Source organism: Coregonus clupeaformis, chromosome 10 (genome assembly GCF_020615455.1).
Source record: "Coregonus clupeaformis isolate EN_2021a chromosome 10, ASM2061545v1, whole genome shotgun sequence".
Classification (NCBI taxonomy): Eukaryota; Metazoa; Chordata; class Actinopteri; order Salmoniformes; family Salmonidae; genus Coregonus; species Coregonus clupeaformis.
Genome location: NC_059201.1, coordinates 11,273,031 through 11,297,701, shown reverse-complemented (window position 1 = coordinate 11,297,701; position 24,671 = coordinate 11,273,031). Strand labels below are relative to the sequence as shown.

The 24,671-nt window shown below is 41.9% G+C and overlaps 2 protein-coding genes across 5 annotated transcripts in view; both read left to right on the top strand.

Annotated features, from left to right (window-relative positions):
* LOC121574859 (hepatocyte growth factor-like protein) overlaps positions 1 to 5,489 on the top strand; it is a 24,135-nt gene extending 18,646 nt beyond the window's left edge. For both annotated transcript variants that reach the window (XM_041887499.2, XM_041887500.2), the window contains 2 exons: positions 4,522 to 4,664; positions 5,108 to 5,489. In XM_041887499.2, coding sequence (XP_041743433.1) covers positions 4,522 to 4,664; positions 5,108 to 5,269 — 305 coding nt within the window. In that variant the 3' untranslated portion in view covers positions 5,270 to 5,489. The remainder of the gene's footprint in view (positions 1 to 4,521; positions 4,665 to 5,107) is intronic.
* Positions 5,490 to 9,212: 3,723 nt separating this feature from the next.
* LOC121575818 (high mobility group protein HMGI-C-like) lies at positions 9,213 to 20,906 on the top strand. Of its 3 annotated transcripts, none has more exons than XM_041889108.1 (6): positions 9,213 to 9,297; positions 12,867 to 13,090; positions 13,617 to 13,700; positions 15,419 to 15,469; positions 20,041 to 20,079; positions 20,686 to 20,906. In XM_041889108.1, exons 2-6 carry the CDS (start codon positions 12,983 to 12,985, stop codon positions 20,788 to 20,790), a joined length of 387 nt encoding a protein of 128 aa, XP_041745042.1. In that variant the 5' UTR covers positions 9,213 to 9,297; positions 12,867 to 12,982; the 3' UTR covers positions 20,791 to 20,906. The 3 variants fall into 3 exon arrangements, with proteins under 3 accessions (XP_041745042.1, XP_041745044.1, XP_041745041.1); XM_041889110.1 differs by lacking the exon at positions 9,213 to 9,297 and adding an exon at positions 9,311 to 9,406; XM_041889107.1 differs by lacking the exon at positions 9,213 to 9,297 and adding an exon at positions 9,311 to 9,550.
* Positions 20,907 to 24,671: the final 3,765 nt, after the last annotated feature.

Genomic DNA, 24,671 nt, shown 5'->3' with positions numbered 1-24,671 from the left:
AAACGCATGTCAAAAATGTTAGAAATTGATTTGCATTTTAATGAGGGAAATAAGTATTTGACCCCTCTGCAAAACATGACTTAGTACTTGGTGGCAAAACCCTTGTTTGCAATTACAGAGGTCAGATGTTTCTTGTAGTTGGCCACCAGGTTTGCACACATTTCAGGAGGGATTTTGTTCCACTCCTCTTTGCAGATCTTCTCCAAGTCATTAAGGTTTCGAGGCTGACGTTTGGCAACTCGAACCTTCAGCTCCCTCCACAGATTTTCTATGGGATTAAGGTCTGGAGACTGGCTAGGCCACTCCAGGGCCTTAATGTGCTTCTTCTTGAGCCACTCCTTTGTTGCCTTGGCCGTGTATTTTGGGTCATTGTCATGCTGGAATACCCATCCACGACCCATTTTCAATGCCCTGGCTGAGGGAAGGAGGTTCTCACCCAAGATTTGACGGTACATGGCCCCGTCCATCGTCCCTTTGATGCGGTGAAGTTATCCTGTCCCCTTAGCAGAAAAACACCCCCAAAGCATAATGTGTCCACCTCCATGTTTGACGTTGGGGATGGTGTTCTTGGGGTCATAGGCAGCATTTCTCCTCCTCCAAACACGGCGAGTTGAGTTGATGCCAAAGAGCTCCTTTTTGGTCTCATCTGACCACAACACTTTCACCCAGTTCTCCTCTGAATCATTCAGATGTTCATTGGCAAACTTCAGACAGGCCTGTATATGTGCTTTCTTGAGCAGGGGGACCTTGCGGGTGCTGCAGGATTTCAGTCCTTCACGGCCTGTGTGTTACCAATTGTTTTCTTGGTGACTATGGTCCCAGCTGCCTTGAGATCATTGACAAGATCATCCCGTGTAGTTCTGGGCTGATTCCTCACCGTTCTCATGATCATTGCAACTCCACGAGGTGAGATCTTGCTTGGAGCCCCAGGCAGAGGGAGACTGACAGTTCTTTTGTGTTTCTTCCATTTGCGAATAATCGCACCAACTGTTGTCACCTTCTCACCAAGCTGCTTGGCGATGGTCTTGTAACCCATTCCAGCCTTTTGTAGGTCTACAATCTTGTCCCTGACATCCTTGGAGAGCTCTTTGGTCTTGGCCATGGTGGAGAGTTTGGAATCTGATTGATTGATTGCTTCTGTGGACAGGTGTCTTTTATACAGGTAACAAACTGAGATTAGCAGCACTCCCTTTAAGAGTGTGCTTCTAATCTCAGCTCGTTACCTGTATAAAAGACACCTGGGAGCCAGACATCTTTCTGATTGAGAGGGGATCAAATACTTATTTCCCTCATTAAAATGCAAATCAATTTATAACATTTTTGATATGCGTTTTTCTGGATGTGTTGTTATTCTGTCTCTCACTGTTCAAATAAACCTACCATTAAAATTATAGACTGATAATTTCTTTGTCAGTGGGCAAATGTACAAAATCAGCAGGGGATCAAATACTTTTTTCCCTCACTGTTACTAATGTATGTGACTTCTGAAGGTAATTGGTTGCACCAGATCTTATTTAGGGGCTTCATAGCAAAGGGGGTGAATACATATCCACGCACCCCTTTTCCGTTATTTATGTTTTAGAATTTTTTTGAAAAAAGTACTTTTTTAAATTTCACTTCACCAATTTGAACTATTTTGTGTATGTCCATTACATGAAATCCAAATAAAAATCAATTTAAATGACCGGTTGTAATGCAACAAAATAGGAAAAACACCAAGGGGGATGAATACTTTTGCAATGCACTGTATACATACAATATTCATGAATTGGGGGTGGGAAAGAACGTTGTGGGGATTTCCACATAGAGTCAGTGTAGCTATCATGCTAACCTTAGCTAGCCAACTTGCTAACTTTATCTAGCTAGCAAATGTTATCTGTTGTTGCTGTTTTTTTATTTTTTATTACACCGTATTCAAAAGATTAGCCAGCTGGCTAGGCTGGCTCTGGCGTTGGATTTGTCATAAGCATTTAGAGAAAACTACTTTGACTAATTGACTTCGCCATTTAATGTTATCTCCAATATTTTGGCATCTTCCGTAAGAGACATGCATTTTTCTACATTGTAATGGACACGGTGCAACCTTCCGTAGGTAGGCTGCTGGCAGGCTGCAGTACAGCAATGCCAAGTAAGCCCTTGCTCATGGTTCTCACAAAGGAAGTGAAATGATAGGCTTGAATGACTTTGCTCATCATTTACATTTCAAATAACATGTAACAACACCCTGAGCGCATCGGACACAAAACCCCAATACAAATGCAACAACAGCACAACAAAATAGATAAACAAGTTCCTTGAATTTTCTTTCGTGGGTGCCTTTTCATTATACGATAGACTAGCAAAAATAAAAGTGAAAATCTACAAATTATCCAATAGAATATATAAATTATCTGGTAAAAAAAAAAGTGGAGGTACAAAAACATACATCTTTATTTGCTCCATGGCTCAGGCAGCCAAGTACTACGGCGACAAGCTGTTTGGCTCATTCACGACTCGACTCCGAAGAGGAAGAACTTTGCAGGTGTTTCTGATTAATTGCTGGTTGGTGGTAACATTAAAATAAAACCCAGCCCTGAAAAGAAACGTCATATCATAGGGGAAGCACGCGGCATTGACTGTCACTCCTGCTCCAGTGCTTGACGTCGCCGGTCTACTGTACTAACCACCGGCCCTGGCAATCTTCATTACGCACACCTGCTCCCCATTATTACACACACCCTTCATCATCACCTTGATTACCTTCCCTTTATTTAGCCCTCAGTAGCCTCAGTCATCAGGCAGTATTGGCTTGTTTTCATTCACGGTCTGTACGCTTCTCCTGTTTTGTTTATCTGCATTCTTCATTATTAAACTCACCTTCCGCACCTGCTTCCTGACTCCCGGCGTATACGTGACATTGACACAAACAAAAATTAAAAGTCTCCACTTCGGATTTCCCACTTCAAGCCCAAATATTTCATACTTTGACTAAAACAGTGACTTATTGACTTCAATCATTGTGCAACGTCATGGGCAAGATCTGGACATTATCTTTCAGTAGATTCTTTTTAAATTTCCACTCTTGTGGTACTTTAAACTTCCTTATATTAGCCTCATCTGCATATTTCTCCTGTTGTATTCTTTATAACGTATAATGTCCATTATATACCACCATCATATAGCGGCATTAAAAATCAAAGGAAGAGGCGTTGCCGTGCCTTCTTCACGACTGTGTTGGTGTGTGGGGACCATGTTAATTCCTTAGTGATGTGGACAGCGAGGAACTTGAAGCTTTCGACCTGCTCCACTACAGCCCCATCGATGTGGATGGGGCATGCTCGGCCCTCCATTTCCTGGACTCCACGATCAGCTCCTTTGTCTTGTTGATGTTGAGGGAGAGGTTGTGTCACTGACCTCCTCCCTATAGGCTGTCCCATCATTGTCGGTGATCAGACCTACCACCGTCGTGTCGTCAGCAAACTTAATGATGGTGTTGGAGTCGTGCACGGCCACGCAGTCGTGGGTGAACAGGGAGTACAGGAGGGGACTAAGCACGTACCCCTGAAGGGTCCCCGTGTAGAGGGTCAGCGTGGCGGATGTGTTGTTGCCTACCCTCACCACTTGGGGGCGGCCCAGGAAGTCCAGGATCCAGTCGCAGAGGGAGGTGTTCAGTCCAAGGGTCCTGATCTTAGTGATGAGCTTGGAGGGCACTACAGTGTTGAACGCTGAGCTTGTAGTCAATTAACAGCATTCTCACAAAAGTGTTCAGTGTTCCTCTTCTCCAGGTGGGAGAGGGCAGTGTGGAGTGCAATAGAGATTGCGTCATCTGTGGATCTGTTGGGGCGTTATGCAAATTGGAGTGGGTCCAGGGTGTCTGGGATGATGGCGTTGATGTGAGCCATGACCAGCTTTTCAAAGTATTTCATGGCTACAGATGTGCGCTATGGGGCGATAGTCATTTAGACAGGTTACCTTGGCGTTCTTGGGCACAGGAACTATGGTGGTCTGCTTGAAACATGTAGGTATTAGAGACTGGGTCAGGGAGAGGTTGAAAATGTTAGACACCCACCAGCTGGTCAGCGCATGCTCTGAGTATACGTCCTGGTCATCCGTCTGGCCCTGCGACCTTGTGAACATTAACCTGTTTAAAGGTCTTACTCACATCGGCTATGGCGAGTGAGATCACACAGTCGTCCGGAACAGCTGGTGCTTTCATGCATGGTTCAGTGTTGCTTGCCTCGAAGCTAGCATACGACCAGGGCCCTGAGTTGTCCCAGGTCAGATTACATGGTCAGGAAAAACATAGGAACCAAATTTATGAAATACTGTTTCTTTAGCGAAAACATAACTTTTTCTGCCGTTGAAGTTATGAAGTATCTGCTTTACTAATGTAGCATGTAAATGAGAAAGTGTTTCAGATCCTGGACCAACAGATGGTGTTGTTATATCCGGTACCACTCAGCATCACCTCTTCCTCATTGTCTCGTTATCTCCATCTCATCCTCCTTTCCCCCTCTTTCCCTTTTTCTCTCACTTTCTAAGGCACTTCTACAGATGACTCTGTGCTCAATGTGGCTCAAATACCAGTCCTAAGCAACAAGGACTGTAACAACTACTTTCGGGGTCGTGTTCGGGAGAACGAGATGTGCACCAACTCCTTCCAGGGTGGGGTGGGTGCCTGTGAGGTAGGTTCGGTGTGTTTGTGAGTTGTAGGATATTTCTATGGGCAGTGATTTGTTTGTATGAGAGAGACTGAGATTGATGGTGAGCAAGAATGATAAGATGATAACTTTATGATGACTTTATTTGATCCTTTATGTGACATACAGCCCAACACAAACATGGACAGATGTAGGATCTTAATTTTAGCCAGTTTGCTACAGAAGGCAAATAATCCTGCAGCAATGTAAATTATTATGTGGATTATAATTAATGGAAATCTTTGTAGGGCTTGATACATTTTTTGTAAGGGAAAATCAAGTCTGAAATTTCAGAGTGGAAATTACAAACTTCAGAAGCCTTTTTTAAGCTCAAATACACTACAAGTTTTAAATGTCCCGCATTGCAGGAAAGTTCTGCTGTGTGACAATGATCTGACAGTGATGTGTTCTTTCCATGTGACCCCCAGAGAGACTACGGGGGCCCTCTGGCCTGTCAGAACAGTGACTGCTGGGTGCTGGAGGGAGTGATCATCCCCATGAGGCGCTGTGGACACCCAGGCCAGCCTAACATCTTCATCCGCGTCTCTGTCTATGTGGACTGGATTAAGAAGGTCATGGAGATGGCTTAGTCACAAATACATGATGTCACCAAGCACTGACTGGCTCTATGTTCTACTCAACAGCAATACCTTTATCCACTTTCACCACCCTCCCCATAGCTCACAATCCATGACCACCTAATTGTGATCCGTGACCATCTACATATAATTAGTTGATATACACTGAGTATACCAAACATTAGGAACACCTTCCTAGTATTGATTTGCCCTCAGAACAGTCACAATTATTCGGGCATGGACTCTACAAGGTGTCCATAGCATTCCACAGGGATGCTGGCCCATGTTGACTCCAATGTTTCCCACTGTTATGTCAAGTGGGCGGCAGGTAGCTTAGTGGTTAAGAGTGTTGTCGCTGGTTCTAATCCCCGAGCCGACTAGGTGAAAAATCTGTCTGTGCCCTTGAGCAAGGCACTTAACCCTAATTGCTCCTGTAAGTCGCTCTGGATAAGAGCGTCTGCTAAATGACTAAAATGTTAAATGTAAAGTTGGCTGGATGTCCTTTGGGTGGTGGACCATTCTTGATACACACAGGAAACCGATGTGCCTGGTACCTACTACCATACCCCGTTCAAAGGCACTTAAATATTTGATCTTACCCATTCACCCTCTGAATGGCACACATACACAATCCATGTTTCAATTGTCTCAAGGCTTAAAAATCCTTCTTTAACCTGTCTCCTCCCCTTCCTCTACACTGATTGAAGTGGATTTAACAAGTGACATCAATAAGGGATCATAGCTTTCACTTGGATTCACCTGGTCAGTCTGTCATGGAAAGAGCAGGTGTTCTTAATTTTTTTACACTCAGTGTATATTGTTGTGTATTATTCTACAATCTTATGACAAATATAAGATACAAATAACCATGTTTTCCCTTGTCTTCTGTCTACGTGTGATCGAACATAATATTAGCCATTTGATCTGAACAAAATAACCATAATCTTTTGGTGATTACATTACATATTGAACCTTGGCACTAACCTCAGGATGTGCTTGTAAAGGACATGCCTCCTTAACCTCATGCTTCCCAAAAGCGTTCCCACACCCTTCACTAAAGCTGCTGACTACCAACCCCTCCACCCCCCACCCACCCCCCTCTAGTATCCGATGGAGCTCCAAAATACCTTCTTTGCCCTCCAGCCTCTAAAGAAATCCCTCATCTGCCTGTCTTTTGAGCCCTGCCCTCACCTCTAAAGACATGCCTTTGTGCCTTATGCAGAACAGTTTGCGTTGCACATTCTTTCTGGTTCTATAGGAGAAGTTTTGTAACTCGGTCCTGATGAGCCCACGGAATTCAGCTTAAATAAACCTCAAGATCAGAGTCCAGCGGAATCTCACACACCAGCCTGCAGAGGGGCAGTGAACTCTCTCCCTCTCTCTCTCTCTCGCACTCTCTCTCTCTCTCTCTCTCTCTCTAACATTCACTCAAACACACACACACACTTTAGCACATTCTTATTATTACACACAAACAAATATAGATACTCACATATCCACATACAGTATTCACAAATACATACATACTCATTTACACATAGAACCAAGATAATTAAACAGACTATTTGTGCACTCTGATTCAACAAATAAGTTTAACAAATGAGTGCCGATTTTACTGGCTTTGGTCAGTTTCAGTGGCAGTTTGGCAGTTCATGCTGCTCACTTTCGTGAAATTATGTTTATAATAGATGACTAATCAAATACTTATATGTCTGATGGTTCTCATTTATACTGCAGATAGAAGTTGACTAAATGGTTTATAAATGAGTAACAAAGTAGCACAGAAAATATCCAGTAATGCCCTCTTCTGACTATATTTTAGATTAAAGCATTTTATTCCATGGTGCAGAGAACTTGTAATTTCAATTGATCTTATCAATGTGAATATATCAGGTTGTTTTGAGCAAGCTGACTCATTTGGCTAACATGCCTTTTTTGGTCATATGGGGTTTTCTTTTCTCTAAATTAGTTTTCTCTTCATGACTGGAGGAGATGGTGATGGGGAAATGTTAAAAATGGGCTATTAGACATGTTTGAGTAATTCATTGTTTTCTCAATAACCCATACCTTTTCACATGAAGCCTATAAAGCATTTTCATTATGCGTATGAGTGTTTTAAATGTAAATGTATTCTTTTTTTATTCTACACTGTAAAAAAAAGATAAAAAATATGTTGATTCAACGTACAATTTACATTTACGTCATTTAGCAGACGCTCTTATCCAGAGCGACTTACAGTTAGTGCATACATTTTTCATACTGGCCCCCCGTGTGAAACGAACCCACAACCCTGGCGTTGCAAGCGCCATGCTCTACCAACTGAGCAATAGGAGGGCTACAATTGTAAGGCAACCAGCTGCAATAGGATTGTGAGTTTGCTCAACATTTGGGCATAAACTGTAGCTGAACCAACCACATACATTGTCCAGTTGAATTGTATGTTCACTCAACTTTATATTTTAGGAGTTGAGTGAACATACAATTCAACTTGAGATCTATTCGACCTTATTTGCATATTTCCCAGTGTGCCTATCAAGTGAATTGTATTTGTTAGCGACAGATGCATATATGTTGTATTCAATGGCTTTCAGTCCTGTAGCCTTCACCAAGTGTGTCTAAGTGAATATGTTATTTTTTAAATTAAACTCTTTATGACAATGCATTACATAATAGATACATAAGGCTTTCAATCACCTGTATCCTGCATTCAGAATGACTTCTGGGGTAGGGAAGATTGATTATTAAGACTACCTAAATCATATAAACTGGAATAGCCATCTCAGTAACGGGTGCAATAAGCCATGATTTTGGAATGAGATGTTCAACAAGCAGGTGTCCACATACCTTTGGTCTTGTAGTGTAGGTTACATAAACCTGCGCCGGCCCAACCCGAATCAGCTCTTAAAATATTAAGGCCAGGCTGAAAATCATATCTTTCACATGTTTTTTTGTAGGGGCAGGAGAATTAACGAAGAGGCAACTCAAATGAACTTTGATCGCTTTTATTATAATTTTGACATTGCTCTTAGAATATTACACTGCAATGCCACTTCGCAAGTGAACTTTATTTTTCATGTCAGGAGAGGTACCAGATCTGGCCAAATAGGTTCTGTAACAAAACAGTCCAAAACGGAGAGGTGCCGGATCCTGTTAAGCACGGAATTTAGGTCACTTTCAGCAGTTTGTTGAGTAAACAAACTTTAACGTATTAGCTCAAATTCTTGTCCTTTTGAAGTCCACTCAACTCACAGAATAACGCTGATTAAGCAATCATTTATGTACATTGTAGGACCTATTTTCATGGTACTGTACCTGAGCTGCAGTATCTACAGCTACACTTTTAGAAAACAGAGTTCCAAAAGGGTTCTTCAGCTTCCCCATAGGAGAACCCTTTAAATAACCCTTTTTGGTTGCAGGTAGAACCCTTTTGGGTTCCATGTAGAACCCTATGTAGCAAGGGTTCTACATGGAACCCAAAAGGGTTCTACCTGTTACCAAAAAGGGTTCGTCAAAGGGTTCTCCTATGGGGACAGCCGAAGAACCCTTTAAGGTTCTAGATAGCACCTTTTTTTCTGAGCGTAGTGTAGCCTACAGATGTAGGATCTTAATTTGAGACAGATTGATACAGCAGGAAAATAATCCTGCAGCAACGGGAAATGTGAATTATTATGTGGATTATAATTATTGGACATTTTTGTAGGGGTTGCTACATTTTTCGTAAGGTAAAATCAAGTCTGAAATTTCGAAGTGGAAATTACAAACTTCAGAAGACTTTTTAAACCTAAAATATAGTTCAAGTTTAAAATGTCCTGCATTGCTGGAAAGTTCTCCTGTAACAGGGTGATCAAATTAAGATCCTACATCTGTATGATGCCTACTACTCACAAGTGGGTGGTCCACTGAGCAAGGGGCGTGTTCGACTGTTTCACCCCTCCTTCTCTATGGTAGAGAAAGTATGCAATGTTCCTATATGCTCCAGCTCCAACCCCCATCATACTTCAACTGGGGTATTCGTGACTACGAGGATACGACAGACAAACGTAAGATCACACACAGACTGGGTGAGATAGAGGAAAGGAGGGAGGGGAAGAGGGAGAGAGAAAGAAAGGGGGGATAAAGAAAGGAGACAGATTGTTAGTTAATTCCAAGGTAAACTTTATTGAAGGCGACTGTCTGTAAGATTAAGAAATCGTAAGAATAAAATACAGACTTAATAGTAAACTTGCCTACAATTCCATCGGTGTTTTTATTAGGAAGTCTAGTTTAACAATAAAACCAGCTGGTGAGAGCAAGGTAGGTAAAACATTTTACCCTTCCCATAGGCCTGCCTACAGGCTATCGTTTCATTTTCTACAATAACATTGTTGCTATTTTGCTCTTCAATTTGATTAATGTGTTACTACTCAATCGTGTATTCAGATCATTCAGATTAAGGACAACGATTACCCGCAGACAAACTGTTGTCCTTCGATCCGATTCGATATGATTTTCTCTCTCCGTGCATCTTCTGCTGTAAAGACATGGCTTTCGCGCCGGTTGTAAATTAAAATAAACTCATACAGATTACGTAATAATTATGTAAAATTCATTGAATATCCCAATTAAACATGTATTCTCGATGCAGTGTAGGTATACTATATAGAATAGGCTATAAAGATAAAAATGCACAAATAGTTGACTTTTCTCTGCCCAATGTTAGTCCTGCTCCATTGTACACCATACCACTGCTCTAACCTATATCTTATGGTGGTAAGTGGCGCCTTTTAAGTCAACTGGACCTAATTTGTTTACTGTCCAAAGTGACATTTTAAAAGTCTTCCATAAGAGATGTGACAGCTCGAATGTAGGCTGCCTGACACACATTTTGGTAGTTTTAAAAGAATGCACAGAATGTGTTTTTATGGTTGCAGTTGCCGCCCATATGGAACAAAAGTACATTCAGTCCTCCTAGTTCACTGCCAATAACATAGTTAAACGAATCGTCTCCTGCTATGCAAAAGTATCTGTTCATATACTTCACCTGTGTTTAGAAACATTGTAGCCTACTCCTGCAGACGACAAATTCAGCTCCCAACTTCCTGCTTAAATGCATTTGTTGGTACAGAAAAAAGCAACAGTGTATATCAATGCAACACAGAGGATAGATCTCGTTTTTGATTGGTCTGTGCATGAGTTTGAGCTTGGAATTCTGATTCTGTTCTACACGTTTCTATAATCAGTCAAAATTAACAACACAATTAATTAATGAAATAATGAAACGCAGAATTACATTATTCAAATCAATTGAGTGTCTTTTACTCCCTCTACTCTGCATTAAGAGTGTACATTAGTTTTTAGTTATTAGTGACATGAACAAAAGTAAACTGTGTAGCAGCAAAATATTTAGCACTGAATTGTAGCCTCCAATATATGTATGCAAAGTGCAGACAATATTTGATTTGGAAGGGGATATTTGATTTGGAAGGGGATATTTGATTTGGAAGGTGATATTTTATTTGGAAGGTGGTATTTGATTTGGAAGGTGATACAGTATTCGATTTGGAAGGTGATATTAGATTAGAGGCATATATGAGGCATATATGAGCTCAAGGACCACCCATACACAAAAAAATGTATGCACGCACGACTGTAAGTCGCTTTGGATAAAAGCGTCTGCTAAATGGCATATTATTATTATTATTATTATAAGTACAAAGTAACCATGTTGAAAGCACTGTATACTCACATACTCTAACAAATATGTCAACACACATGCATGTAGCCTATACAGTGCCTTGCAAAAGTATTCATCCCCCTTGGTGTTTTTCCTATTTTGTTGCATGACAACCTGTAATTTAAATTGATTTTAATTTGGATTTAATGTAATGGACATACACAAAATAGTCCAAATTGGTGAAATGAAATGAAAAAAATAACTTGTTTCAAAAAATTCTAAAAAATAAATAACAGAAAAGTGGTGCATGCAAATGTATTCACCCCCTTTGCTATGAAGCCCCTAAATAAGATCTGGTGCAACCAATTACCTTCAGAAGTCACATAATTAGTTAGATAAAGTCCACCTGTGTGCAATCAAAGTGTCACATGATCTGTCACATGATCTCACCTGTTCTGAAAGGCCCCAGAGTCTGCAACACCACTAAGCAAGGGGCACCACCAAGCAAGTAGCACCATGAAGACCAAGGAGCTCTCCAAACAGGTCAGGGACAAAGTTGTGGAGAAGTACAGATCAGGGTTAGGTTATAAAAAAATATCAGAAACTTTGAACATCCCACAGAGCACGATTAAATCCATTATTAAAAAATGGAAAGAATTTGGCACCACAACAAACCTGCCAAGAGAGGGCCGCCCACCAAAACTCACGGATCAGGCAAGGAGTGCATTAATCAGAGAGGCAACAAAGAGACCAAAGATAACCCTGAAGGAGCTGCAAAGCTCCACAGCGGAGATTGGAGTATCTGTCCATAGGACCACTTTAAGCCATACACTCCACAGAGCTGGGCTGTACGGAAGAGTGGCCAGAAAAAAGCCATTGCTTAAAAAAATAAATAAGCAAACACGTTTGGTGTTCACCAAAAGCCATGTGGGAGACTCTCCAAACATATGGAAGAAGGTACTCTGGTCAGATGAGACTAAAATTGAGCTTTTTGGCCATCAAGGAAAACGCTATGTCTGGCGCAAACACAACACCTCTCATCACCCCGAGAACACCATCCCCACAGTGAAGCATGGTGGTGACAGCATCATGCTGTGGGGATGTTTTTCATCGGCAGGGACTGAGAAACTGGTCAGAATTGAAGGAATGATGGATGGCGCTAAATACAGGGAAATTCTTGAGGGAAACCTGTTTCAGTCTTCCAGAGATTTGAGACTGGGACGGAGGTTCACCTTCCAGCAGGACAATGACCCTAAGCATACTGCTAAAGCAACACTCGAGTGGTTTAAGGGGAAACATTTAAATGTCTTGGAATGGCCTAGTCAAAGCCCAGACCTCAATCCAATTGAGAAAAAATAATATTTTGCATCTTCAAAGTGGTAGGCATGTTGTGTAAATCAAATGATACAAACCCCCATTTTAATTCCAGGTTGTAAGGCAACAAATTAGGAAAAATGCCAAGGGGGGTGAATACTTTCGCAAGCCACTGTATATATAGCCTCACAGACATACAGTAGATAACTAGTAGTAACCGGTACAGACTGGATGGAGGATGGATTAGATCTAAATGTTGGATGGGATACTGAGTTGTGAATATTTGTGCTACTTATAGTTACTGCAGACTGAGCTCATGTTTCACTACATATGCCAAACCCCTGTTTGTGTCCAGATGAACCTGCGATGGCTGGTGCAAAGGTTTATATTAAGCAGTTCTCACACTTGCTCTGGGACTGACTGCAAGACAAAAGCAGTGTGGCCTTTCATTATGATTTTATGAGGTGCAGAGAGAAAGGGGGAAAAGTGTGTTTGTATCAAATTGTCCAGCCCCTAGTCACATTGGGACAATACACAGATTATGCACGACAGTATAAACTATATATGTCTTTACAATAGGCCTACTAGAAAGAGATCGCCCAACAGAGACTAGCTAACCTGAGGCCCCCTTTTACTTCCCAGGTGTCCCACCCCCTGCCGTTTAAGTCTGCCCATCCCTAACCCTCTGCCCTGAGGCCTGAGCTCTGGGTGTCCATGCCCACACCCCCCTCTCACTGCGCTGGTGGACAGACACAGGGATGAGCAACAGTGGGACCAAGGAGCCGTCACCACAGCCAGGCGTGGCCCGATCACCTGCCTCTACACCTCCACGCAGGGGCCGGGGTCGCCCACGGAAACAACAGGAGGTTGGACCACCACAGCACCCTCCACATACATACTTCATGCACTGTACAGGACCCTACAGATGTAGGATCTTAATTTGAGCCAGTTTGATGAGCAGGAAAATAATCCTGCAGCAACAGGAAATGTGAATAATTATGTGGATTATAATTAGTGAAACATTTTATAGGGGTTGATACATTTTTCATAAGGGAATATCAAGTCTGAAATTTCAAAGTGGAAATTACAAACTTCATAAGCCTTTTTATACCTCAAATACACAAAAAAATATCCTGTATTGTAGGAAAGTTCTCCTGCAACAGGGTGATCAAATTAAGATCCTGAATCTGTATATGACACAATAATATTACAACTGAAATATATCACCCTATCATAATCAGCAACCCAAATGCAAATTTTAACAACTGTAGTCTGGCATAGGTTTTTCTATGCAGTGTTATTGAATAGTGTGGAGCACGGCTGCTTTGGCTGTGGATACAGTCAGAGTGACAACCATGTGACAGTTCCTTATTTTGCTGAATCTCTCCCCAGGAGCCCACTGGCCCCCCAACTCCAAAGAGGCCGAGAGGACGACCCAGAGGAAGCAAGAACAAGAGCCCTCGTGCCACTCCCAAGGTAAGATCATCCTCTTATGTTCATGGATATAGTTAACATGAAATATGCAATAAAAACAAAGAGTCCAACGAGGCACAGGAGCTGAACAGAAAATAACAACTGTAGCAATAGGGTTGTGGAGTAGACATTATGTGTACAGTGGGGGGAAAAAAGTATTTAGTCAGCCAACAATTGTGCAAGTTCTCCCACTTAAAAAGATGAGAGAGGCTTGTAATTTTCATCATAGGTACAGTCAACTATGACAGACAAATTGAGAAAAAAAATCCAGAAAATCACATTGTAGGATTTTTAATGAATTTATTTGCAAATTATGGTGGAAAATAAGTATTTGGTCACCTACAAACAAGCAAGATTTCTGGCTCTCACAGACCTGTAACTTCTTCTTTAAGAGGCTCCCCTGTCCTCCACTCGTTACCTGTATTAATGGCACCTGTTTGAACTTGTTATCAGTATAAAAGACACCTGTCCACAACCTCAAACAGTCACACTCCAAACTCCACTATGGCCAAGACCAAAGAGCTGTCAAAGGAACCAGAAACAAAATTGTAGACCTGCACCAGGCTGGGAAGACTGTATCTGCAATAGGTAAGCAGCTTGGTTTGAAGAAATCAACTGTGGGAGCAATTATTAGGAAATGGAAGACATACAAGACCACTGATAATCTCCCTCGACCCCGTGGGGTCAAAATGATCACAAGAACGGTGAGCAAAAATCCCAGAACCACACGGGGGGACCTAGTGAATGACCTGCAGAGAGCTGGAAGCAAAGTAACAAAGCCTACCATCAGTAACACACTATGCCGCCAGGGACTCAAATCCTGCAGTGCCAGACGTGTCCCCCTGCTTAAGCCAGTACATGTCCAGGCCCGTCTGAAGTTTGCTAGAGTGCATTTGGATGATCCAGAAGAGGATTGGGAGAATGTCAGATGAAACCAAAATATAACTTTTTGGTAAAAACTCAACATGTCGTGTTTGGAGGACAAAGAATGCTGAGTTGCATCCAAAGAACACCATACCTACTGTGAAGCATGGGGGTGGAAACATCATGCTTTGGGGCTGTTTTTCTGCAAAGGGACCAGGACGACTGATCCGTGTAAAGGAAAGAATGAATGGGGCCATGTATCGTGAGATTTTGAGTGAAAACCTCCTTCCATCAGCAAGGGCATTGAAGATGAAACGTGGCTGGGTCTTTCAGCATGACAATGATCCCAAACACACCGCCCGGCAACAAAGGAGTGGCTTCGTAAGAAGCATTTCAAGGTCATGGAGTGGCCTAGCCAGTCTCCAGATCTCAACCCCATAAAAAATCTTTGGAGGGAGTTGAAAGTCCGTGTTGCCCAGCGACAGCCCCAAAACATCACTGCTCTAGAGGAGATCTGCATGGAGGAATGGGCCAAAATACCAGCAACAGTGTGTGAAAACCTTGTGAAGACTTACAGAAAACGTTTGACCTGTGTCATTGCCAACAAAGGGTATATAACAAAGTATTGAGAAACTTTTGTTATTGACCAAATACTTATTTTCCACCATAATTTGCAAATAAATTCATTAAAAATCCTACAATGTGATTTTCTGAAGAAAAAAAATCTCATTTTGTCTCTCATCTTTTTAAGTGGGAGAACTTGCACAATTGGTGGCTGACTAAATACTTTTTTCCCCCACTGTATATAATAAACAATACAATCATCTCTGCTTTATCCTCCATCCTTTCTGTGTCAGAATGTAGAGCCTGTCGGGGAGAGAAGACCGCGTGGCCGGCCAAGAAAATGGGTATGGGACTAACACACACACATGTAATGAGGCCTACCGATACGCACCTCAAATGTATGCCCCTAGACTCCGATCTCTCTTTATATTCTAGGGATGCACAACTTCAGTCCTTAAGGCAGTGTTTCACAAACTTGGTCCATGGAACCCCAAGGGGTGCACTACACAGCTAATTCAAATGATCAAAGTTTTATGATTAGTTGATTATTTGAATCAGCTGTGTAGTGCTAGGGCAAAAAACAAAATGTACACCCCTTGGGGTCCCCAGGGCCAAGTTAGGGAAGCGCTGCCTTAAAACATCCATAAGAGAATCACTACTCTCGGCGGGTCTGACTTAGAATATGTGGACCACTACAAATACCTAGGTGTCTGGTTAGACCATAAACTCTCCTTCCAGACTCACATTAAGCATCTCCAATCCAAAGTTAAATCTAGAATCGGCTTCCTGTTTCGCAACAAATCCTCCTTCACTCATGCTGCTAAACATGCCCTCGTAAAACTGACTATCCTACCGATCCTTGACTTCGGCGATGTCATTTACAAAATAGCTTCCAACACTCAACTCAGAAAATTGGATGTAGTCTATCACAGTGCCATCCGTTTTGTCACCAAAGCCCCATATACTACCCACCATTGTGACCTGTACGCTCTCGTTGGCTGGCCCTCACTACATATTCGTCACCAAACCCACTGGCTCCAGGTCATCTATAAATCACTTCTAGGCAAATCCCCGCCTTATCTTAGCTCAATGGTCACCATAGCAACACCCACCCGTAGTATGCGCTCCAGCAGGTATATCTCACTGGTCATCCCCAAAGCCAACACCTCCTTTGGCCGCCATTCCTTCCAGTTCTCTGCTGCAAATGACTGGAACGAACTGCAAAAATCTCTTAAACTGGAGACACTTATCTCCCTCATTAACTTTAAGCATCAGTTGTCAGAGAAGCTTACCGATCACTGTACCTGTACACAGCCCATCTGTAATTAGCCCACCCAACTACCTCATCCCCATATTGTTATTTACATTGTTATTTATTTTGCTCATTTGCACCCCAGTATCTCTATTTGCACATCATCTTCTGCACATCTATCACTCCAGTGTTAATACTAAATTGTAATTATTTTGCACTATGGCCTATTTATTGCCTTACCTCCATAACTTACTACATTTGCACACACTGTATATACATTTTCTATTTTCTATTGTGTTATTGACTGTACGTTTTTGTTTATTCCATATGTAACTCTGTGTTGTTGTTGTTTTTATCGCACTGCTTTGCTTTATCTTGGCCAGGTCGCAGTTGTAAATGAGAACTTGTTCTCAACTGGCTTACCTGGTTAAATAAAGGTTAAATAAAAAAAAATTTTTTTAAAAGAGTCTGTTTAAGCTAGAGATATCTGGTTTTGCATGGGCTGCATCTCAATCAACCGCATCCGCCTATGTTGGCCTTCCACATCTGCGGTGGAAAGTGGCAGAGCTAAAGCGCTGTTTGTGAGACCAGGAGACATCCCGAAAATCAGTCTTCTCACAAAAACGTCTGTCGTGTCCGAACGGTTTCTCTGTTTTGCTCTACGACCCCCAGAAGCCTCACAGGAGTCATTTGAAGTCGATAGAGTCGGTGTGCCAACTCTGTCTGTAGCGTCCGAACCATTTGGGCTACAAACTAATACAGTGCCTTGCAAAAGTATTCATCCCCCTTGGCGTTTTTCCTATTTTGTTGCATTACAACCTGTAATTTAAATGGATTTTTATTTGGATTTCATGTAATGGACATACACAAAATAGTCCAAATTGGTGGAGTGAAATGAAAATAATTAACCTGTTTCAAAAAATTCTAAAAATATAAATAACGGAAAAGTGGTGCGTGCATATGTATTCACCCCCTTTGCTATGAAGCCCCTAAATAAGATCTGGTGCAACCAATTGCCATCAGAAGTCACATAATTAGTTAAATAAAGTCCACCTGTGTGCAATCTAAGTGTCACATGATCTGTCACATGATCTCACCTGTTCTGAAAGGCCCCAGAGTCTGCAACACCACTAAGCAAGGGGCACCACCAAGCAAGTGGCACCATGAAGACCAAGGAGCTCTCCAAACAGGTCAGGGACAAAGTTGTGGATAAGTACAGATCAGGGTTGGGTTATAAAAAAATATCAGAAACTTTGAATATTCCACAGAGCACCATTAAATCCATTATTTAAAAATGGAAAGAATTTGGCACCACAATAAACCTGCCAAGAGAGGGCCGCCCACCAAAACTCACGGACCAGGCAAGGAGTGCATTAATCAGAGAGGCAACAAAGAGACCAAAGATAACCCTGAAGGAGCTGCAAAGCTCCACAGCGGAGATTGGAGTATCTGTCCATAGGACCACTTTAAGCCGTACACTCCACAGAGCTGGGCTTTACGGAGAGTGGCCAGAAAAAAAGCCATTGCTTAAATAGAAAAATAAGCAAACACGTTTGGTGTTTGCCAAAAGCCATTTGGGAGACTCCCCAAACATATGGAAGAATGTACTCTGGTCAGATGAGACTAAAATTTAGCTTTTTGGCCATCAAGGAAAACGTTACGTCTGGCGCAAACCCAACACCTCTCATCACCCCGAGAACACCATCCCCACAGTGAAGCATGGTGGTGGCAGCATCGGCAGGGACTGGGAAACTGGTCAGAATTGAAGGATTGATGGATGGCGCTAAATACAGGGAAATTCTTGAGGGAAACCTGTTTCAGTCTTCCAGAGATTTGAGACTGGGGCGGAGGTTCACCTTCCAGCAGGACAATGACCCTAAGCATACTGCTAAAGCAACACTCGAGTGGTTTAAGGGGAAACATTTAAATGTCTTGGAATGGCCTAGTCAAAGCCCAGACCCCCAATCCAATTGAGAAAAAAAAGCAGAACCCATCCAACTTGAAGGAGCTGGAGCAGGTTTGCCTTGAAGAATGGGCAAAAATCCCAGTGGCTAGATGTGCCAAGCTTATAGAGACATACCCCAAGAGACTTGCAGCTGTAATTGCAGCAAAAGGTGGCTCTACAAAGTATTGACTTTGGGGTGGTGAATAGTTATGCACGCTGAAGTTTTCAGTTTTTTTGTATTATTTCTTGTTTGTTTCATAATAAAAAATATTTTGCATCTTCAACGTGGTAGGCATGTTGTGTAAATCAAATGATACAAACCCCCAACAAAATTCATTTAAATTCCAGGTTGTAAGGCAACAAAATAGGAAAACTGCCAAGGGGGTGAATACTTTCGCAAGCCACTGTATGACCCAACTTTTGAAAGAGGAGCCTCTCACAAACACCATGTTGTTCTCCGTTTTGCTCTACAACCCCCATAAGTGTCACTGGACTCTGAAGGTAACCAGGTACCGTTATCAAAAATGAATGAAAGTATGGAAGTAGTTTTGTGCCCCCCAAAAAAGGGGTTAAATATATGTCCCAAATATAAATATATATTTCCTGATCTTTCTTATATCTCCTAGATATAGAACAGACACTTCAAAACCTTATTCCTCATGATTTATTTTTGGACTGTCTGTTTTGTCATTTATAAATGTGTAAATGCGTTGCTATGGGCTACGGGCAAATTCACAACAAAAAAAAGATACATAAAGGGGTCCTAATTTCCTAATCCAATAGCTAAATGATCCATGGTATGACCACCTTATAACAATTCCATATGTTAACTTAGTAGCCCCCCACCCCCCAATGGTTTAGACCAATGGGTTTTTCCATTGGGTTTTTCCAGTTTTTCCTGATTGGTGTCAGTGATTGGCAGGAGCATCCCCTAACCTGGTGTCCTAGGTCTAAATCAGGCATGGGCACTTTGATGGGGGTGGGGGCCACAAAAAATCTGAACGAATCATTAGGGGCCGCAGTGGCTCGTGGGTCTGCTTACCCACATCCATGCCAACACATGCAGTCAGAACCGGTCCTAATGGAGGTCCCCATATGGAGGAGAGATATGATATCTGAGTGAGAGTGACTAACAAAATCAATGGGGGCCTCCTGGTCGGTAATTCAACCATGATTACTACAAGTTTAGGCTGACTAGACTGACTTACCAATCAAAACATTTTTGCTGAAATGGGCTAATTGAGTGACTGTCAGTGACTGATATAACAACAGAGAAACTGCTGATGCACAACCACATTTTCAAATTGCACCTTGTGTATTCTACTATTCTAACTCTCAACAGTAATTTGAGACCCCAACTGAGTTGCCCATCCTTGGTCTAAATCCCTCAAACTCAACTCTGGACCTCAAAGCCAGTTCCATTGCTTTTCATTGTTCCCATCTAATCAGTGACTGATTTAGACCTGGGACACCATGTGGATGCAATTCATTATCAGGTAGAACAGAAAACAAGCAGGCTCCGGTCCTCGTAGGGTAAGAGTTGAATAGCCCTGGTCTAAATCATTCACTGATTACAAGTCAAACATTGCAGCCCTTGACGATTGAAGTTGTCAACCCCTGGCCTGCATTATGCAATGGAGAGTTTGACTGATTGATTGAACAACCTTTCTCCAATGTTTTCTCTCTTCTCTTTCTGTCACTTTTATTCTTCTCCACAGCCTCAGAGAGTAGTTCAAGAAGTAGTCCAGGAACAGCAGGTAAGAGTGAGTCCACCATAATAGGTCATATTATGTTTTTTATTCTTCAATTTATACTCTTACCTAAGTACTTCCCTAAGTATTTATACTCTTACCTATTGTACTTGAGCACTACTTTCATGGAGGTGAATATGAACTTCTGTTCATACAGCACCTTCTTTCAGAGAATCAACGGATTACAAAAACACTGGCACAAAAAGAGGCCAATGTCATGCAACATCCTCATCCATCTTATCACAATCTTCACTGCAGAACCAAGTTTCAAAGAAGTTAAAACACATTAAGAACTGAAACCGTAGACAGACTCCCTCGTTCAGACACAGACACGCGAAGGGGACGAATGAGTCAATGCTGAGAGGGGAAACCTGATATAACCGCTCTCTTCCCCTGTCTTCTTGGTTTCCTGACATAACCGTCTTCTCCCTAGCATTTCTTGGTCTCACGTACAGACCTATTTCCCCACATGTACAGACTCACTCCTTTACACACTCATACAAGTATATCATTACTCATTACACAAACACATGCGCACGCGGGCACTCTCTCTCTCACACACGCACACATACCTGTACATACTAATGTCTGTATTTTTGTGTCTTGTCACAGGGTCCTTCAGAAGAAACCGAGGAGGGCCCCTCACAGTCACAGTCTTTACCCACTGAGGCGTCACCATCTCAGGCTCCAGCCCAAGAAGAGGCGGAGGGGGAATAGACAATGTGCCACAGAACTACCTCAAGGTTTGGGCAGAGACAAAGAGGTGTACACTCTTAGAAAAAAGGGTTCCAAAAGGATTCTTTGGCTGTCCCCATAGGAGAACCCTTTTTGGTTCTAGGTAGAACACTTTTTGGTTCCAGGTAGAACCATTTTTAAGTTCCATCTAGAACCCTCTGTGGAAATAGGGTTCTACCTGGAACTAAACAGGGTTATTCAAAGGGTTCTCCTATGGGGACATCCAAAGAACCCTTTTAGGTTCTAGGTAGCACCTTTTTTTCTAAGAGTGTACAATCCAACCTCCACTGTCACAAGGATTCAAAACAACAGATAATAACCCTGCTTTGTAGAACAGTAGGCCTGACTGGGTTATTGTGCCTGGAGTCTGTCCAGCCCTGAGGCTGGGTCAATGATGGACATAGCTTTGGTCAGTTGATTGATTACTAAGGATTTGGTCAATGCGTGGGACAATTCAGTTTGACTGCCCAAACCCTTTCTCATGAATGAGATTGGTTGATGTTGTGTGTTTGTGTGTGTGTGTGTGTGTGTGTGTGTGTGTGTGTGTGTGTGTGTGTGTGTGTGTGTGTGTGTGTGTGTGTGTGTGTGTGTGTGTGAGCAGGTACGTGTGTGTGTGTGTGCGTGTGTGTGTGTGTGTATGTGTTTGTGGTGATAATGGTGGTGGGATGGTGGAGAGGGGGTTTAAAAAGAAAAGGATGCATTTCAAACAGCGATTATTGGGACAAGAGGCATGACCCAATTTACCTTATGTCTGTCCTGATTGTGAAGAAACATAGGGATATTTTGTTAGATATACGTACATTTGAATGGGAATACATTTTACATTGACATTAACATGAACAGAAATAAGTCTAAACTCAACAGTGTCCAATTGACATGACATCTGACCACACTCAGGTTTTGTATTTACCTTTATGTTCTCAATACACTCATTAAAACCTCAGGTATTTTGCCTTAATGTAGCTATGCATTTAGCTATTCAGGAACATGTCATTCTACTCAGTTAGGATATTATTCTATTTTTATTGTGTAATTCTGATTTGTTTTTGACATTCACAATATGACTTGACACACATAAACCTCATTCAGACCTCAACTCACCTCAGTCCCTTTGCCTTTCAGTCTACCTCAGTCACAGAAAAGCAGAGAACTCTTATAGCCTCTCCCCATACGAAAAAAAACGAACACACACACACCTACTCAGGATACTCCCATACGTACTGTACCCGCTAGCCTCACTCTCTCCCTTCCACTTCCATGCTGACAGACTCTTAAGCGAGTCCTAGCAGAAGCATTTAGTGGCTCTGATGAAATGCCTGTCATAAGAATTGGTCAATCTACAGTACCTGGGTTCAAAATGACCCAATATTTTACTGTTTACTGTAGTTTTTACTTACTCATGAATTTCTTTATTTGTTATATCACAACCTCTGTGAACCCTTACATTTTCCTATATCTTCGCTTTTTACATAAGATACAATGTCATCATTTCATTTCATGTTCTAACTTTCACACTGCAGATGTGTTAGATTAACAACCATACCGTTTGATGAATTGATGTCAGTGACGTGTGAGACATGAAATAGTGAGGTAAAAGTTAACATTTTGTTTTGGATCTTCCTGTAATGTATTTCTGGAGAGGCTGGACTTATCCACATGCAGTCTTTTTCTAGGGAAAGTCCAAGCGTTTAGTTTTTCTGTCAGTTGCAAGTTAGTATGTCTGTGAGACTTTTCTAACCTATACTCTGTCTTTTTCTTGTTACTTCACCTCTTTGGCTGGAATCACTGTTTGCCCTGTGGACTACGTCTGAAACGAGTCTGTTTTTGGCCCTGAGCACTGTCCCAGAGGGGTGGCTGACTGATTTTAGCTTTGCTTGTCCCCTGCGATCTTATCATGGCTATAGAACATATATCTGCTGTCCACTCATCTCACTAGGTTCATAACAGCATACCGTACTGGTAAATAAACCCAAAGTACTGCATTATGATGTCAGTAAAAGTGCCTCCTAACCTAACGTCATACCTCAGCAATGTCAGGATATCCACTATCTATATCATATTGACAGTGTTGCTCTATAAGCTTACTGATATAGATACAGTATATTCAGTGTGTGTGTATATATATATGTATATATATATACAGTGAGGGAAAAAAGTATTTGATCCCCTGCTGATTTGTACGTTTGCCCACTGACAAAGACATGATCAGTCTATCATTTTAATGGTAGGTTTATTTGAACAGTGAGAGACAGAATAACAACAACAAAATCCAGAAAAACGCATGTCAAAAATGTTATAAATTGATTTGCATTTTAATGAGGGAAATAAGTATTTGACCCCTCTGCAAAACATGACTTAGCAAAACCCTTTTTGGCAATCACAGAGGTCAGACGTTTCTTGTAGTTGGCCACCAGGTTTGCACACATCTCAGGAGGGATTTTGTTCCGCTCCTCTTTGCAGATCTTCTCCAAGTCATTAAGGTTTTGAGGCTGACGTTTGGCAAATCAAACCTTCAGCTCCCTCCACAGACTTTCTATGGGATTAAGGTCTGGAGACTGGCTAGGCCACTCCAGGACCTTAATGTGCTTCTTCTTGAGCCACTCCTTTGTTGCCTTGGCCATGTGTTTTGGGTCATTGTCATGCTGGAATACCCATCCACGACCCATTTTCAATGCCCTGGCTGAGGGAAGGAGGTTCTCACCCAAGATTTGACGGTACATGGCCTCGTCCATCGTCCCTTTGATGCGGTGAAGTTGTCCTGTCCCCTTAGCAGAAAAACACCCCCAAAGCATAATGTTTCCACCTCCATGTTTGATGGTGGGGATGGTGTTCTTGGGGTCATAGGCAGCATTCCTCCTCCTCCAAACACGGCTTCATTGGCGAACTTCAGACGGCCCTGTATATGTGCTTTCTTGAGCAGGGGGACCTTACGGGCGCTGCAGGATTTCAGTCATTCACGGCGTAGTGTGTTACCAATTGTTTTCTTGGTGACTATGGTCCCAGCTGCCTTGAGATCATTGACAAGATCGTCCCGTGTAGTTCTGGGCTGATTCCTCACCGTTCTCATGATCATTGCAACTCCACGAGGTGAGGTCTTGCATGAAGCCCCAGGCCGAGGGAGATTGACAGTTCTTTTGTGTTTCTTCCATTTGCGAATAATCGCACCAACTGTTGTCACCTTCTCACCAAGCTGCTTGCCGATGGTCTTGTAGCCCATTCCAGCCTTGTGTAGGTCTACAATCTTGTCCCTGACATCCTTGGAGAGCTATTTGGTCTTGGCCATGGTGGAGAGTTTGGAATCTGATTGCTTCTGTGGACAGGTGTCTTTTATACAGGTAACAAACTGAGATTAGGAGCACTCCCTTTAAGAGTGTGCTCCTAATCTCAGCTCGTTACCTGCATAAAAGACACCTGGGAGCCAGAAATCTTTCTGATTGAGAGGGGGTCAAATACCTATTTCCCTCATTAAAATGCAAATTAATTTATAATATTTTTGACATGCGTTTTTCTGGATTTTTTTGTTGTTATTCTGTCTCTCACTGTTCAAATAAACCTACCATTAAAATTATAGATCATTATATATCATTTCTTTGTCAGTGGGCAAACGTACAAAATCAGCAGGGGATCAAATACTTTTTCCCCTCACTGTATATATATATATATATATATATATATATATATACACACACACACATTTTAGGAGTTTATTTAATGTACTTGTTGTAATGCTTTATGTACGAGGGCTTTTAAATATTGAATAGTGTAGTTAGGTCCTGTTATCTTGTAACATCTCCAGTTTTTAAGCTTTTTGTGTTTGCGACATTTGAAAATGTGTCCCTTTCATTTCAGTCTTCTTGATCATA